This window comes from Pocillopora damicornis, chromosome 3, assembly GCF_964200805.1.
Source record: "Pocillopora damicornis chromosome 3, jaPocDami1.2, whole genome shotgun sequence".
In the NCBI taxonomy this organism is placed as follows: Eukaryota; Metazoa; Cnidaria; class Anthozoa; order Scleractinia; family Pocilloporidae; genus Pocillopora; species Pocillopora damicornis.
The window spans coordinates 12,532,632-12,549,984 of NC_142672.1; the positions used below are offsets into that span (position 1 = coordinate 12,532,632).

General features: G+C 38.1%; 3 protein-coding genes across 20 annotated transcripts in view; 1 reads left to right on the plus strand and 2 right to left on the minus strand.

Moving 5' to 3' along the window:
• The window catches only part of LOC113675609 (melatonin receptor type 1C), a 1,982-nt gene extending 1,827 nt beyond the window's left edge, over positions 1 to 155 (plus strand). Inside the window, exon 3 of the transcript XR_003446621.2 lies at positions 18 to 155. The gene's annotated coding sequence lies outside the window, so the exon portion shown is untranslated. The remainder of the gene's footprint in view (positions 1 to 17) is intronic.
• LOC113675607 (putative phospholipid-transporting ATPase IIA) overlaps positions 1 to 10,618 on the minus strand; it is a 23,954-nt gene extending 13,336 nt beyond the window's left edge. The window contains exons 1-16 of the mRNA XM_027192197.2: positions 9,911 to 10,618; positions 7,394 to 7,457; positions 6,615 to 6,686; positions 6,028 to 6,141; positions 5,009 to 5,117; positions 4,427 to 4,485; positions 3,145 to 3,196; positions 2,813 to 2,907; positions 2,517 to 2,597; positions 2,338 to 2,410; positions 1,796 to 1,872; positions 1,563 to 1,652; positions 1,271 to 1,341; positions 690 to 855; positions 226 to 282; positions 77 to 151 (exon numbers count right to left, since the gene is read on the minus strand). Of these exons, the coding sequence (XP_027047998.2) occupies positions 77 to 151; positions 226 to 282; positions 690 to 855; positions 1,271 to 1,341; positions 1,563 to 1,652; positions 1,796 to 1,872; positions 2,338 to 2,410; positions 2,517 to 2,597; positions 2,813 to 2,907; positions 3,145 to 3,196; positions 4,427 to 4,485; positions 5,009 to 5,117; positions 6,028 to 6,141; positions 6,615 to 6,686; positions 7,394 to 7,457; positions 9,911 to 10,290 (1,635 nt within the window). The 5' untranslated portion in view covers positions 10,291 to 10,618. The remainder of the gene's footprint in view (positions 1 to 76; positions 152 to 225; positions 283 to 689; positions 856 to 1,270; positions 1,342 to 1,562; positions 1,653 to 1,795; positions 1,873 to 2,337; positions 2,411 to 2,516; positions 2,598 to 2,812; positions 2,908 to 3,144; positions 3,197 to 4,426; positions 4,486 to 5,008; positions 5,118 to 6,027; positions 6,142 to 6,614; positions 6,687 to 7,393; positions 7,458 to 9,910) is intronic.
• A 3,074-nt stretch (positions 10,619 to 13,692) lies between these two features.
• The window catches only part of LOC113675611 (histamine H2 receptor), a 28,218-nt gene continuing 24,557 nt past the window's right edge, over positions 13,693 to 17,353 (minus strand). For all 18 annotated transcript variants that reach the window (XM_089201895.1, XM_089201898.1, XM_089201893.1 and 15 more), the window contains one exon: positions 13,693 to 16,362. In XM_089201895.1, coding sequence (XP_089058021.1) covers positions 14,808 to 15,968 — 1,161 coding nt within the window. In that variant the 5' untranslated portion in view covers positions 15,969 to 16,362 and the 3' untranslated portion in view covers positions 13,693 to 14,807. The remainder of the gene's footprint in view (positions 16,363 to 17,353) is intronic.

Consider the following 17,353-nt stretch of genomic DNA (forward strand, 5'->3'; position numbering starts at 1 on the left):
ATTTATTTTTAATGTAGAGCTGATCAGACCCGAGAACAAATGGAATACATTTGCTAGGAAGGGCAATAGAACAAACCTTCGCTCCTTGCACAGGTTTTTTGGACGTGGGTCCACTACTGAGTGCATAAGAAGTCTTCACATGGCTTGTAACCTGCAACACAGCATACGTCATCAGTACGATTTAGTGTCAGTCTTCCCTAGGACAGTTAATCGAGTTCAGTGTACCTCTTCCATAGAATCTGTGCCAAACGATACTGTTCCCAAGTGAAGACGTTTGAAAACCTGTTAAATAAAGTAAAATATTCAGTAAGCTTGTAAATTCATTGGAACAAATGATCATCAGTTTTATGTTTTCTTCTGCGCGGCCAGCTTGCAAAAGGGGAGCGAAAGGGGAAAACTGATTCGAGTGCTTAGCGAGGGATATATTTCTCAAAGGCACCATTTCGTTTGCACAACCGGCAACGCATGCTATTTACGCTTTTACTAGCCCTCTTCGATCAGATTGAAAAACAAAGCCGAGACTTTATGATACAATGTGAGAGGAATGTGTCTCGCCTAAAGCCACAACAAAATGAGCCGACCAGGGGTCGATTTATTCCTGAGTCCTGTCCGCTAACCTTTACATCACTGTAATTAAAAAAAAAAAAAAAAAAAAAAACGAAATAAAGTAGCGTAAAAAATAACAATACCATTTCATTTTCAGTCAGCGTTCCTGTCTTATCAGACAATAGGTAGCCTATTCGCCCCAGTTCCTCTGGGATAGTGCTGCTACGCACGACTGTCCCGGGGATGTCTTTGTCGTGCATCATCATCCACGAGTATACAACTTTACCCAAGTCCAGACTGACACGGAGACTACGAGATAGAAAAAAAAGGAAAAAGTAACTTAGTTACGCAAAAAGCCATGGATAGAAAGGGTTTGGATTAAGGACTTCATATCAGCGACCTCTTTTGATGACGAAGCAGTTATCAACTGGAGTATAGGAAATTATCCCGGAATGCACTGGCTTTGCTTCTCTTCAGCGCTTTGCGATTGGCTCTGTAGAATAATTTGCCATTCACACAACTAATCTGACGCTCACAAAAACCAACCACAAAATGATTATACGCACTTTTCTCTGTTAGAGGCTGGTTACGTGTACTTATCTCAAGTTTTGATTGGCTCCTTACAATATTTCCATGCACCGTTGCGGGATTTGAGTATTTTGCGTTTGATTTCACGCGATCAGTCGAGATTCTGATAAGAGAGGACGATACCAAGTTGACTTACCTTAACGGAATTATGTAGGAAAACAACAAGATAAAACGCACGAAATAGCGATACCAAGGTCCATTGTAGCCCTATTCGAGAAAACAAAGCTGTTAGTTAACATCGTCTGTATCAAAGGCTGTATTCATTATGTTACACGTCTCAGACTTCCTCGAAATCTGACCGTTGACTGGGCCAGGTTGAGTGCAGGTTATTGAGTTCTTTTCTGACTCATTCGATGAATAAAAGAGATCAAAAATACGTTTTATAAGTGAGTGTAAAATTTCGTGTAGTTTTTCAGTTTTAATAGTACCTTAACTGATACCATGACGAAGGAAAGGCTGACAGTAGCCACAAACAACAGTTTGGTCAGATTATTTACTTCCTTATCAATAAGCCCAACCTGAAAGGGAAAAAAAAGCAGCACCTTAAAAATTATCAAACTCCAGGTCAAACCCTAGGAATCCTCTCAAAAATCTAAGAGTGACTATTACTCCCAGCTTCAAATTACTGCACAAACAAATTTCCATATCGCGCCTAACCTACCTTTGTCGCGGGGTTTGAGGTATTCATCACGCTTCTTGTCTCGGACCCAGTATAAATCACTAAACCTACAGCAGTACCTGAACAGTGCCAATAAAAAGTTTAAAGATTAAACTCTAGGATCCCCCGACTTCCTTGATAGAGGGAGGGGATGGGGGAGGGGGGAAAGACAGGTGAGACGGAGTGGTTTAGAAATCTGATCTTTAATTGATCTCTCAAAAAAGGAGACTCCGAAACAACATCATATTTCTTAGTTCCTTTATCATGCACAACAAATAAACACTGTGTAGGTGTTTCTGTGCATTACATTTTAGAAGACACAAAACGTGGTGAGAACATTAGCATATGTTTTAGTAACAATACCGCTAAAAAGTGACCTCGTCCCTCGAACCTCGATCTTCGAGGCTCGAGTCGAGTTTCGAGACGTTCGAGTCGAGTATCGAGACCCTTCTGATTATAAAAGTAGTACAAGGCCTCACTCAACTTCAATATTGTACTTGTAAAGAAACCCTGTACAGATAACTGATAACAATATTCTCAAGTACCTGACGCAATCACAGTGTTGGCCCACATGGTATTCTCGATACTCAGGGGAATTTCAGTCCTCTCTCCATCATACTGTGAAGAAATAAAAAATATTTATGTTAATGCTATTACCAAACAGGCTAATTGGCACTGACAGAGGAAATTTCCTTTAGCTGAGACCACTGAAAAGTTAACTCACCCTTGTAAAGGTTCCAACAAAACTGTGAATGTCCTTCTGAGGTTTCTCTGCATAAACAGAGGCACTGATATTCAGCAAATCCTACATGAAAATAAAAGACATCATGGGTTATCCTGACAAATATTGAGACAATGTGTATTTTTGCATATGCAGTTCAGCCATGCATCCAAACACCAGATATTGCACAATGTGCACTGAGAAAAAAGAAGGAACTAAAGGAAGGGGGGGGGGAGTAGGGGTAACAGACACCTGCTTTTTAACAAAATCACTGTGGCAAATAGGCCTTAAACACTCACAGCATCACAAGGCAGTCGCTGACATGGTTCTACAGTCAAACGCAACTTCCAGTCAGTTTCCCCATCCATTTGGTCTGTTCTTAGAAAACAAGCTCCTGGAATCAAAAACAAAATTTCAAATCATCATAATTATGTTGGATAGCCCCAGGCCTTCTGACAGGGTTTTGAGGTGCAGGCCCAGCACTGTTCAGTCAAAATGACAAAATAGAGACAAGCCTCCTTACAGAAAAGACTTCGAAATACTGCACCATGCTCAAGTGATATGTATGAAATTTACACTAAGACCTTTATTACTATTAATAACCACAGTTATTATAATTAAAACCTTTTACCATTCTTTTCTGAAGTTCTAAGAAACACCATGTCAGCAGGAACTCTTTGATCCTGTGTGAGAAGAAAAAGACAAAGGATTTGACAGGGCTAATAACCTTTGATCTTCCCACACAATTTTTACATCAACTGTTGTGAAGAGTGGTTAAAAATAGGAAATACACATACTCATTCTAGGCTGTCAACAAGTTTGAAAGTAGAAGGCAAATACAACACAATGGACAGCCAGATTATTGTGGACAAAATGTTGTTTCCTCCCATCACACTGAGGAGCCCAGATCATTAAATTAAAAAGACAATTGTTCTTTAATGGTATTTCAGGAATTGTACATTTGATTCCTCGTGGTTAAGTGAAATGAAAGTGGCTAGCTAAAGAAGGCACAGTACAGTCAACTCCTGTTATTGCAGACATCCTCATAGGGCATGAAATTAATTATTTTTTCTGATAGCCACTTGGCTCCTAAATTTTTCAAAGTGGTAACCAATTCAAAAAAAGTTGGTCACCATATTTAAAGACAAATAAAACCTTTTTATAACGCTGTTCTAGAAAGACACTCCAAAATTAAGTTAGGAAAAAGATCTTTAACATGCTACAAATTGGACACTAGGATGTCCAATTTAATTAACTTTATCTCTAAGTAAGGTTACGATGAAGCATTCTAGTCACCAATTTGGCGACAAATTTTCAGGATTTGGTCGCCAAAGTGAAAAATTTAGTCGCATTGGCATCTGTATTGGGCGCAATTTCACGCCCTGCCTCACAGGGAAATTTAGTGTCCATAAAAGTGGAAGTCTGTAATAGCAGGGTACAAGAGAAAAATAAGTTGTCTTGCCTCTGAATATATGAAATAAAATGTAACTACCCAAACAAAGTTTCCAACATGGTCTTACAGAGTAGAAACAGATCTAGCCCAAAGCAGGAAATGCTCATGTTCACACCCAATTGAAGAATGGTTTCTTTAATTTTTCTCTATCCTAATGTCACTTTATCTTACGTGAGTCAGGATTTTGGACAAAACAATTCAGTGTTGGCTATAGTGTGAGAAATACAAGTGAAATAATGCACTGGGGGAGGAGGGGTGGCATGAAAGTGTCAGCATTTCTTTAATAGCAAGAGTCTATAACAACAGGAGTTTAAGTCATTTCTTCATATGTTTTGCTAGGGGGCAGGACTGGCTCTTGTCTGCAGATTTGGCTGTCCTTGTATCAACAGCTCTGCTTGTTATTCAAAAAATGGTAATACATCTTAGAATATTCTCATATTATCAACAGTTGAGTACATACCTTCTCGACTATGATAAGGTCTGATACCTTAATGGCTGAGCTTGGAATGGTAACAACACCTGTTGTTTAAAAAATCAATTTAAAAAGCTACTAAAATAACAGTAATAAAAAGTTTTTTTAAGTTTAATTATAGATACGTAGTACACTAATTGTTCCACCAATGCTACTTTTCATAACAAACAAACCCCAACTGCCAAGAGGCCAGCTGAATGGGTGGCTGTTCACTAACCCAAGTGAAATTAATCTTAAGGCAAACCATGATAAATCTGGCTGATATGCAGCAGGTCAGACTGCTTGTTACTGCTTGGATCAGAAATTCAGTGCTCTCTCCTTTTTTTGTTTGCTTCATGTTTTTGATATATTTATCATCTTAGTTTTCACAAAATGTGTAATTGATTCATGAAATTTAGAAAAGGAACAAAGAACCGTGATAAAAAAATTATTTTTCTACAGGCATGTACTTACCTTAACTCTGCAGGCAAAGTACAAGTAATATTATGTGACGCACACAATTGATGAGCCACTAAAAGTTTACATTTCACAAATATTAATTGCAAACAGCCTCTTCTAGACATAACTAACCTTTCTTAGTGAGTTTCTTATATTTTTGTGAATTGACCTCTCTGTCTCTTCTGAATCTAACAAAGTCATCATATGCCTCACGACACATTGTCACAAACACAACAAAACCCTGCAGAAAAATTGATTGAAATAAAGTTGCTAGATTAACTCAAAATGCTTTCCATTTATCAGTAACCATAGAAAATTTCAAGTCTAGACTGACTCAACAATCACCAACATTTATAACTGCAGCCACAGATCAAAGACCCATTCTTACACTGCATAGATGGCAGAACTTTGTGCTGGGCATAATCGACACTACTCCCTTAGAACTAACATAGTTTCAGACAGGTAAACCAATACTTTCTCAATACATAGGTTATTTGGTGTTCCTTAACCCTCTTCCTTACAGGATCTAAAGATCAGATCTCCCTACTTCCTGTCATAGATTTTCCATAACCATCATTTTGAGAATTCAGTAATGAATCGAATAATATCCCTTTTGTTGATATCTAGCTTACTTCTCATCTCCTTCAAAATTAATGGAAATTGTTTGGAGAAATTCCTCTCAAGTCACTCTTGGGAGTGGGGTGGTTAAACAGTAAGTGAATAGCCAACATTTAATAGAAATGCGACATGCTCTGTATTATGGTGTAATCAGTGAAATACTTGGACTGGTGTATTTTATTTACTTAATACATAGTGGTAATAGGACTGAGTGGAGTCCAATTTGGTCTGTAATAATACAAGTGATTAATAAAATTGGACGATCACTAAGTGGGAGTCCGATTTGCCAATCACGAGTATGATTACCAAAAGAATTGGACATAGAACACAAAGTCCTGTTACCAATCAATCATAACCATTACAATTTCCAGTTTAACATTATGTGGTTCTTCTGCACTGAGTAAAGCTTTTGACTTGCTTTAATTTTAATTTAATTTTAAGATTCTATCTCAGTCTATTCAAATCATTTTTCAAATTTGATGTGATTCACACATACTAACAAATTATAAGTCCACTGTAAATTATAGACTTACCAGTGGAGCCCAGTAAGTATACAGATAACCAATCCGCAGTTCAGGAATAAACTGAGTAGAGGCTACCATAAGAAAGTACAAGTTCAGGAAAAACTTGAACTGGTTGTATAAGGTCTGAAAATTAATAAACATTTTATTTTTGATCAAATAGCAGAGCAGTAGAAAAAGTTCCATCCTTGCCACCTACAGTACCTTAAGTATAGCTGCTTATACATAATTTAACACAGTTTATCATTATTGAAATAAGGATAACTGTCAAGAAATCATCTCTGTTACCAACAAATATGGATTGTATAGACATTTGCAAACCTCGGTTTTTGAAATGCTACTTACGCATTCATTGATAAGTCACAAAAAGACACGTCTTTCTATTGCAGATTGCTTAACAAATCAAGGCAGGTATCATTTTCTTGCAAAAACTGTTTATAATTGCAATTTATGAGAGAGGATAACTCTGGCCTGAAAAAATTCATTGTTAATACATCAACAAGCAACGCTAAGATTACTTAAGGGACAATAATGTATAGTTAATAATAGATTCTACATGTAAATGTACTTCACCCCTAATAACAATTATTTATACTAACCAGAGGAATGAAAGTTATGATATTGTATTTCTGATTACAAATGACATTACGAGGGAACTTCTGAGTTGCAGACTGAAAAATAAACACAAGCACATAATAAAATTAGCTAACCAATGAACTAAGGTTGACAACTGGGACTTCTTAACTGAAAAACGTTTTACAGAGTGATTCATGATTCAGCCAATAACTCACACTACTTTCACTGGTCTTCACGTTTTTTGTAACAATGTCTTATTGGCATCATTAACCCTTAAACTCCCAAACACTGATTACTTATTCTCCTCTCTAGCTGCTACACATTTTGTGGCTGATTATATACTAAACAATAATTTGGCCTTTGATCAAGATTATAACTTCTTCCTGATATGTTTGAATATTCTCAAAACTAGCTTGGTGGATTATGTATGGATATTATAGGGAGAACTACATAGACATTGATCACTTCTGTGAATTTGAGGGTTAACACTCTAAAATAAAAAGTAGCTCAAATATTTTTCATGCTATTTGATATTAACCCCTATAAATTTTAACCACAACAGAAATATAAACTGATTATATTAAAATATTAATAATAACTAAACATAGGCTCAATAAGCTTATCAGAAGTTTCAATAAAAACCGGTTACCAATGGTCTATTGCAGCCTATAGGACCTCTTACTATTGTCTGTCTAGCCACTACCTGTTTACTCCAATATAAAAAAGTTTAAATCATTTATAAGGGAAAGTTGTAAAATCACATGCTAATAATTCTGTGATAAAATGCAAGTGTGTACTCTACCTCTCTTCCTAAAACAACTGTCCTTGGCTTCATTTCAATTTTTCCCATCAGACTGTCAAAACAACTATGAAAAAATACACACTGTTAAAAAAACTGCAATGTTTAAAAGCTAAACCCCACAGTAACTCTGATAAAAATTTAAATTGTAATCACCATTAACACTGATCCCCTTTATAAACCCATTGACACTGTCACTATCCCGGAATCAAGCGAGATGCCTGTTTTAACGGTCTCCAGTGTTACCAGGAGTCTACTGAAATTAAAAAGAACTGCCTCTGGTCCAGATGGAATCCTGTACTGGTTTTGGAAAGAGTTTGCGTATGACCTCGCTCCTGTTGTTACCCATATTTTCAACTGTTCTTTGGAAAATCACATTGTGCCTGATCTTTGGAAATTGGCCGACATAACTCCCTTGCCTAAAGAGCCCAACTTTAAAAATTGCACACAGTTGCGGCCTATTTCGCTGACTAATGTAATAATGAGGGTTTTTGAACGTCTTGTATACAGACAAGAATTATCTCAATATATGAAGAACTTCATTAGCTTCGACCAGTTTGCATACCGCAAAGGCCACAATACGACAATGGCCTTAATTAAGTGTCAATATGCTTGGCTGAAATGGCTTGAGTCGGGTTTTGATTGTGTTAGAATCTTCTCTTTTGATTTCAGCAAAGCTTTTGATTCGGTCCCTCATGATATCCTCTGCTCTAAGTTGAAAACACTTGATATAAATCCATACGTGACCAATTGGATTATTAGTTTTTTACAGAACAGGAAACAAAGAGTTGTTGTTGATGCCATTGTCACGGACTATGTAAATATCAATAGAGGTGTCCCTCAGGGGACAGTTTTAGGCCCTATACTATTTTCTATTATGGTCAATGATATTAAGGCCATTCTACCAAATCAGAATTTACTTGTGAAATATGCTGATGATTTAACATTAAGTATTCCAGTAAAATCACTGGCTAATAACGGCAATTTAGCAGCTGAGGAGGTCAGATCGATCGTCGCATGGACATCTGCTAATCGTATGCAACTAAACTTAAAGAAAACGTGGGAGATGCTTCTTAGAGGCAAATCCACTGAGGCCTTACCTGCTCCTCTGGTTTCTATTGAGCGTAAACCATGTCTGAAGTTGTTGGGTGTAACTTTTCAATCTGATCCGTGTAACTGGGATTTACATTTTGATAATATTATATCGAAAGCCAGTAGTCGTCTGTACATCTTACGTGTTTGTAAATTCTATGGACTGCCGCTGGATCATCTTCATCTCCTCTTTATCAGTCTTATTCTACCTATATTTACATATGCTGTAGAAGTATGGGGCTGCGCGTATTATCATAAATATCTGAGTCGCATAGACAGGCTGTTCAAGAGAGCTTTTAAGCTTGGCTACTGTAAAGAGCTTTTTTCGATTGAAAATATTATTATTCTAAAAGATAAGAAGTTGTGGGCCAAGATCACCGACAGCGATTTTCCAACAGCTTTAGATGACCTTTTGCCACCAGAGCGAACAATGGATACGCTACGTAAGAGGCGCCATAATTATATTCTCCCGCTTGTCAGAACTGAACGTTTCAAAAGGACCTTTATTAATAGATGTTTGTTCTCTTATTAGTTATTCAGTTAGTAATTTAGTTAGCTTATTAGTTTTATACTTGCTGATTTCATATCATTGTAACTAAACACGTTTGTTGTTTAGAGTGCTTAATAAAGACTTATTATTATTATTATTATTACCTAGAAATGGATGTGTCAATGACTGTGTCTCGTCATGTTTCACCCCTTGGAGTGTCTCCCCTCTAATTTGTCCTTATAGTAATCACCCCTTATCCAAATGCAAAGGTCATAAGGATAAAGGAAATAATCATCAATTGGTGGGACTCTTGATTATTAACCAAATTCTCCTTGTCAGTTCCATAAGAAATGAATAGAGAACAGTGTTGAGAATATGAATACTGATGATAGGGTGTAAAGGATTAAGACGCCATGCCCAGGGTAATAATTTGTAATACTATAGCACTAATTAGTACTAAGGCCTTTCTGTATTTTTTTTTTGTACAGCTTGAAAACAGAGAAGAAAGTGATCAGATTATTTCGTCTTTAGTTATTACCTAAATAAAAAAAAAGCAGATCGATCAATCCTTTAACTTCTAGCCATAATAACCCAATAGAGATTAGAAAAGATCATATCCTGATAAAAAAAATCTTATTATAATAAAATAGAAAGATATTGGCGGAAAAATAATGTGAAAAATGGCGACAAATAAAAAGGACACCTGTATGTACAAAGGTGTACGTTACGACATGTCCTGTACAGCTGTATGTCAGTTTAAAATTTATGTGAGCCCGTGATAAAAAATTAACAAATGCGACGAACAAATTTTACATGAATTTTTAGTGTGAAGTTTTAACAATGAGATCAGTCCATGTATCTTTTCAATTTGTATTATTTACGACGCGTCTACATGACCTCTCAGCAAGAAAATTTGTAAAACGATTTTGCTTTCTTACCTTCGAAAAGACGACAAAAACCCACAGCAACAGCAGAACTTCCAACAACGCTTACAGCACCCCTCTTTCTTCCGTTTATTTTTCCCTTTTCTCCTGTCCTTATCTCCACTATCTGACGACTGATAGCCCTCGGAGAGACCACGATCATCGTCAAAATCATCATCAACCTCGTCTACCATTAACGGAGCATCGTCGGTCGATCCGTATCCCGGTTCGTCTTCAGGACTTGCCCGCAAATTCGCCTTGTTCCGGAGCTTCTTGTAACCGTTCGATTTAAGATTACTGAGGGGCACTTCTTCGTATGGCATTTCGGTGGCAGAGGTCGACAGATAATCGACTGAATCGACGTATAATCGTGTTGTAGATCTACTAGTACTCATAGCTTGGTGACCGCCATTTTCGAACTTTTTTGTTAACCGCTGGGCATGTACACCGAATTGATTTGAGCAATAAGATTCGGGGGAGGGGATGCCTAGGAAAGTTTGTTAACCTTTTTCATACCGGAAATTTCTGCCAATGCATAAAATTTTGCAAACAACACAACAAAAAAAGTAAAGTACCGAGCAAAATTTAAACTCATACCCTGAACATCCCTTACATGAAGAAATATACACCGTTGAAACAATTACCATACGCTTCCCATCCCCTTCAGTGTAGTCTGCATTCTTTAATGTTGCCTTGGGTCACAGATGGTTGATCAGGAAACGCCTAATGAAGCAAAGAACTTTCCAGGATTATTATAATCGGCGACGCATAAAAAGATTTATTGGAATTATTCCTAAGATAACTGAACAAAACGGGTGAAAAAAACAAACAAACAACCAAACAAAACGCACTCGTTTCCATCAGACTCTTTCATTTTTTAGTCTTAAACGTAATTTCATATTTTACGATTTTCTTCTTCTTAAACTTTTGACCACTGATAGGACCTAATGATGACCAGCATCTAATTTCTCCTTACAATATCACCCCTGAATCACACGCATATTGGTCACGTGAGAAAAGGAAATGATCACCAACTAAACTCTTGATTGCTAAACAAATTCTCTACATCAGCACCTCAGAAAATATATATAGAACACTATGAAGAATATACATACTGATTTAAGAGGGTAAAGTGTGAAGAGTTTTAAGGCCTAGTATTGTACCTTTTGTATTTTGGTATTTCCCATTTTCAATTGCGGCCCGCCCTAACGTCTGTTATAAACTAACAATAATTGGCTGCGTTGCTTCTTCTGAAAACCTCTTGAGGTCATAATTTTTTTTTAAATAGGGAGAAAATTAAAAACAAAAACCTGTCTGATTTTTTTGTTATCGGGGTTAATCCATTTCGACTACTAGGTAAAAAAAGGAAATCCGTCCTTTAAGCTGTGCGGGTTATGTCCTTTTGTAAGGGGTTAGGTGTCATGGTTAGAATTAATCTTAGCAAATCTGACAATGGTATAAATCGGTAAACTGCCGGTAAACTCGTCTTCTTCTTTACTTGTAAAAAAAGGAAACCTATCAGAGGAGTAGATTGGAACAAAAAATACAATTTGGTAAAGAACTACAAGGAATGGCTACCGCTTATATATCGCGTCTCTCCTAAGCGTGTCCAGTTCTAGCCTGTGCCAGGCTCCCTCGGCCAGTGGAAACAGGCGACAACATTGGGCGGACGAAAAATTGTGGGAATGTCGTTCCTCTGCCGTTTCCTTTAACTAGTAACACGTGTCGTCTACCCGCTATTTTCTTCGCTTGCTCTGACCTCGAGTTTGGTACAGGCTGCTCCAATCCCTACCTTTTCAATAGCCGTCATATGTAAAAGTGCGTGAAAGGGCAGGGTCTTGAAATGGTTCGTGGAAATGCTGTGGTAATTTACAAAATCTCATTAACTGACTAGGTAAATATGCATGCACGGTCAGGCGACAGCGGTGTTCAACAATTCAAAATTTTCATTGGGTCTTTCCTACTTATATTCAACTGCATTGAGCCTGGGTGAGGGTTCTCACGTGCGCTGAAGAGGGGGCAGGGAGCAGTGAGAGATAATCGTGCTAGAAAGTAGTCTACCAAAAAGGCTGTTTCGCATCGTTCGCCGTCTAGCAAGGCGGCTGCGCTCGCGGGTTGGCTGGCGAGGAGCCTGGGATGAGAGATAGGATGCTGGTCTTTCCAAAGAGCAACTTTGTAACTGATACTGCAGCAATTCTGAGGATCTGCTCCAATGTTGCCTTGAAATAGTTTGATTGTTAACTGAAAGTTCTCGAACTTCTGTGCTGTCAAGAACGTCGTAAGATGATCTAAGATGATTAATAGCGACCGCGACTTAATCAGAACTCAGCATGTTTGTAAAGGTCCGGTCAAGAACACACATCTTGACCAATTCGTATGGTCTGCTTGGTCGCTGCAATTGTTTTCATTCGTTTCAACAGCGCCAAACTTGAAATCGCTCTCGTTTCGAACACCTGAGGTTAGCTATGCATTTCAGACAACCGCATAAAAATTTTCTCTGCTTCTTATAGCGTTGCATGTACGTGTGTTGCTATGCATGGGTGACAGATGTTGTTGGCTATGACTGCGTCATTTAGGCCAATTAACGGTTTCATAAGCCGACTTTTACGAGTTAATTGGATTTCTTAATTCTCTTAGCACGACAAAAGCTTATTCTCTGCTAATGACATAAACAAATTATGACGGATTTTACTAAGTATCTAGTTATGACCGTGGAAACGGTTTTGAATTAGTGTTGGCTTTTTGTTGTTTGTTTCCATGGGAAGAGGTCCTATGGATTTACTTTATACAACGACTTGTTCTTATTTTGCTTTGGTCAAAAACCAAAATCCACCGCACGGAAGAATAAAGAGGGAATCAGAATGCAAGTGTATAGTATTTTTTCTTCAATTGTAATGATCATGCAGCCCAGAAATAAATAAATGACTAATGCCACTAACACTGTTCCTTCATTTTGCCTAATGCCTTAAAGATGATGAGCGCGAAAACATATATCAACGGCACTCATCACAAACGATCCAGTTCTGAATTAATTTCAAGTTGTTCAAGGTGAGACCTTTTAGAATCTGCCATGTCCACGGTAGGTGCAAATTGGGAGGTGAAACAGCTGGCTTTTGGTGTATCAAGTGCAATATCGCATAAAAAGCTTTGTCGATCCTTATCTGGTGAGAGGATGTACGTCGACGTTGCTTTTCCTTTACAAGCACACCTATGATAAGGGACGAGATATAGAATTTGCTTTGCTTCACAGTTCTCATGGAAACAAAATTCACACAACGCAAAATTAACCTACTCTTGAGGGCGGGCGCACAGAACAAGGATGTCACAACCCTCAATCCTCCACTTTCCCGTTCGTTCGATTTCTTACGGTTGTTACTCCATGAGCGCACTAGACTGTGATCCACAACAAAATAGAAAGTCCGTGGAGAGATCATGCACTTTTCCCGATCCCGTTTGTTAAACACTTTTCGTTTTTTTTTTTTTTTTTTGCGCTGGCTTGTAGAACGTTTGACCAGTACAATGAAACCTCGCTGACTTAAATTCTAACGAAAACAACAAACACTTTGAGATACAGCCTGAAAGGTTTGGCTTATCTGAAAGTAAACATGATCGAAAATGCCCTTTTAACAGCCTCGAGTCTGATTCTTTTAGCAGCCTTAGCTTAAGTCTGATTCGACGACAATGGTGTTTGAGTGAAGCGAGCTTCAGTTAGCGAGGTTCAACTGCCATTCCCAATCTCTTCTGGCTGTGCTTTTACCGCTGAGTCGCGAAAAGCATATATGCAACCAATCGCTGTGTTCATCAAAAAGGAAAACCCGTTTATTACACACAACGACTTGAAACAAATACGGCAGAGCCCTAGAGGTACACGATGTCATATGATACCACAACCTAAAAGTTTCATAAATCTAATAGACCAATAATCATTTGCAAGTGTAATCTGGTTGCAAACAATTTGAAAACTTGTTTGAACTCTAGTTCGGATAAGTCAATTTCAAACAAGGAAATGGAAATTATGTCTTACTAACCTGCACTAAATGCAAAAAAGTTATTCAATCAACTTACGTTGATGCCTTATTTACAAACGACGATTTTCAAAATGTAACGAGATATTCTACACGTCAGTCGATCGCCTTGTGGCGAATGGACAAATTTACATTTGAATCATGGGTTACAGAAGGTAGAATGTACAAAACTTCACAAACGACAGACATGTGCTTTAAATAGATCCAACGAACGTTCGTTTCCTAAGTGAACTGAACAAGTCTACAAGATGTTTCCTAATTAACGTGTAACTAATCAAAATATGTACTCAAATTTAAATTATCCATCTTACGCGCCGATGGAAAGGTCCTAAAAACTGTGCGATCATGTGCGATTTGGAAACTTTAAGAGAGGGTGCAAATTACGAACAAGTTGCATTGAGCCCTCATTTTTTCAGTTCGAAGCCGACCAATGCATGATGGGTAAAATATCTATCACAGAAATATCTGCTACTTTTCAAGAATGATTTGTTGATACACTGAGAATTGTCTTAATTTTTGTATCGTTTTGTTTTTACAAGATGGAATTAACGGCACTTCTATTCTCTTGCGATTTTAGTTACACTCTTCATCGCTGAAAATGGTTATATGACAGGAGTAACTTGCTCTAAAATCAAAGACTTTCATGGATAACATCAGGATGAACCAGTGTAACTATTCCTGACTTACTTAAATCAGTTCCCTTAAGTTCATAGGCTGAATCTTCCCGACGATCCTTATTGAAAATCAAACTTTTAAATTGTTCGCAGGGTTCGTCTCCAAAGGATTTCATCGTCTCTCAGCTGATGGTTATCTGGAGGCAATTCTTCATCTCGGAACCCAAGCCAAATGGCCATGAAAATCAGGTCCCGGTGGGGAAAAGAGCAATTCTAAACATGTTTTGGCTCGTCTGATGAACTTGCGTCCTCATCGCCTTGTACCTCGTGGAATCTGGTCTTTTTCGATCTGCCATTCGTTTTAGTTTTGGGGCTGCCGTTCATTACGCTGGAACTCATGCTGTAATGGATGTCATCCGAATTAGTCAATGATCTTCCACATGTCCTCCGCAACAATCGAACAAATGCAGTCCTAAACTCCTTGTTAAATAGTGCGTATATAATGGGATTTAACGTGCTGTTAATTGTCGGTAACACGTACAAAAATGTCGCACGCAAACCGTCGAGGACCTCCTTCGAGACTTTAGGTGGCCTCAACAGACTTATGTCCCACAGACTGACCAGCAAAAAGACAAAGAAAGGCAACCAGCAAACGACAAATCCCCCGATGACAATGGCCAAGGTCTTGGCAGCTTTGACTTCTTTAACGATGTTGATAGAAAACCTTCGACCGCGGCCATCTTGTTTAGAAAGTTGAGGTTGCAGAGAAGCTACGGCTCGAGCTTGGTTCATGGCCACACGAAATACCAGTCCGTACATGATCAATATGACCATAAGTGGAAAAAAAAAGTCAGTGACCGTAGTAACAGTGTAAAATATCTTATCTTGCTTATAACACTTTGGAAACCAATTATATGGTGATTGCTGAGAGTCTGTCCAGTTTATGCCGGAAAGACCCGCCCAGGTTATGGAGTAGGCCCAGATGATTCCGATGATTATCCAAGCTGCCCTTGTGGTCATCAAGGAATGGTACCTGAAAGGATGCACAATGGCGATGTAGCGGTCCACCGAGATGGCAGCCAGGTTATAGATTGATGCACCAGCACAGACCAAATCTATCACGATCCACGTAGAACATAATTCCTTTCTGGGGCACCAGTAACTATTGTGAATCGTTTGGTCAATACGAAAGGGAACGTACAGAAGAGAGAGCAACAAATCTGACACGGCCAGAGATACGATGAAGTAATTGGTGACCGTGCGAAGCCGATGATGAAGGTATACAGTCAAGCACACCATGAAGTTTCCCAGGAATGTCACCAGCATGATAAGGATCAGAAATGCTGTTTGGTAAATGTACTCAAGTTTCGTTTTCTCTTGACATAGCAGTTCCATATTTGGTGTTGGATTGGTTTGGTTCCCTGAACTTGCCATGTTCTTTATGACCTTTAACTCTCGCAGTCTTTGTCCTTTAGTTTTCCAAAGAAAATTCCTTGGTAGTTTGTTAGTTAGAAATCGATGGATGAATTGTTAAGCAATCCTTTCCAAGATTCAGAGCTTTCCTTTTTAAATCTTTTCTACTTCTTTCTTTGAATACACTACACTCTAAGATGAAACTGTGGTTTCGAAGTGGTCGGTATCTGACTAACAGACTAAGCTGACAATTCGCAATGTAAATACCAAGGAGACACACTACTTTGACGTCAAAATGCTTTTAAGGCGAGTGATTATGTCCACGAGTGTAATCACCTTTGCGTTCCAAACTGATACCAAGCACTTCTTACTCGTCAAAGGAACTCGCAGAGTGTGGATCTTTGCGAAGTGTTGCCTGCAAAACATGAAAAATGAGAAAAGGCTTCCTGATAAACATATACATCAAACTATTTCAAAAACACAATCCTCGTAATTTAGGCAAAATGTGCGTCGCATGCCTCACAAAGTAAAAATCTCTGTTTGGACAATTGTATTAAACCACAGAGGCTAATCCCTTTAAAATGTATCTTAATTAGGCATGACCAACATTAGTTCTTGTTAACTTCAAATCAACGTCTTTGAGTCCCAGAACAGATCTTTTTGGAACGTAAGGCGTTTCATATATGACGTTCTAAATTCAATTAAGGATAAAAGGAAAAATTCTTCGAACTTCATGAACGCGTTTGAAAATTTATAATAAAAGAATTCAATTAGGACATTGAATGTTGTTTCGCACATGTACAATGGACTGAAAGCATTGTCCATTAAAATGATTTGGTGGTGTCATCAGAACGTAGATAACGAACATAACATACGAGAATTATAATTATTTTGTTACCATTCGACCTGGAAGCCGAATATCGATAAGCCTCTTTGCAAGTAGGTGTTGGGCTCGCTCGGTGGATAAAATACTAGATTTTTAGTTAGACATATTTACGGTTCAGTCCAGAAAAATTGAAGTGAAAAATTTAACCCACACACAAAAAGCACTGGAACAATATCAGATACAATGGCTTCGTCTAATAGTCTTTCATTTAGATCTCAGTTGAATATAATTAGGTATCAATACCAGCAGGGCTTTTCAACGTAATATTCCACTCATTTTGGTTCAGTTTCTGACTGTAAGGTAACGATCAAAACATTTACGGCACAGCAAGGAAACTCACAGGAAAACTTCAAGAAATATCGACGGTATTCGCTCGCCAGCTAACACACACAAATTTGTTTCATACAAAAGAGGCCTGTACAGCACTGGCACGGAAACAATCGCCTTTATCAGCTTCATCCCCGATAATAAAAAGTTTCCAAGACGGAAATTGATAATTTCCCTCGAGCCATGAATTTCC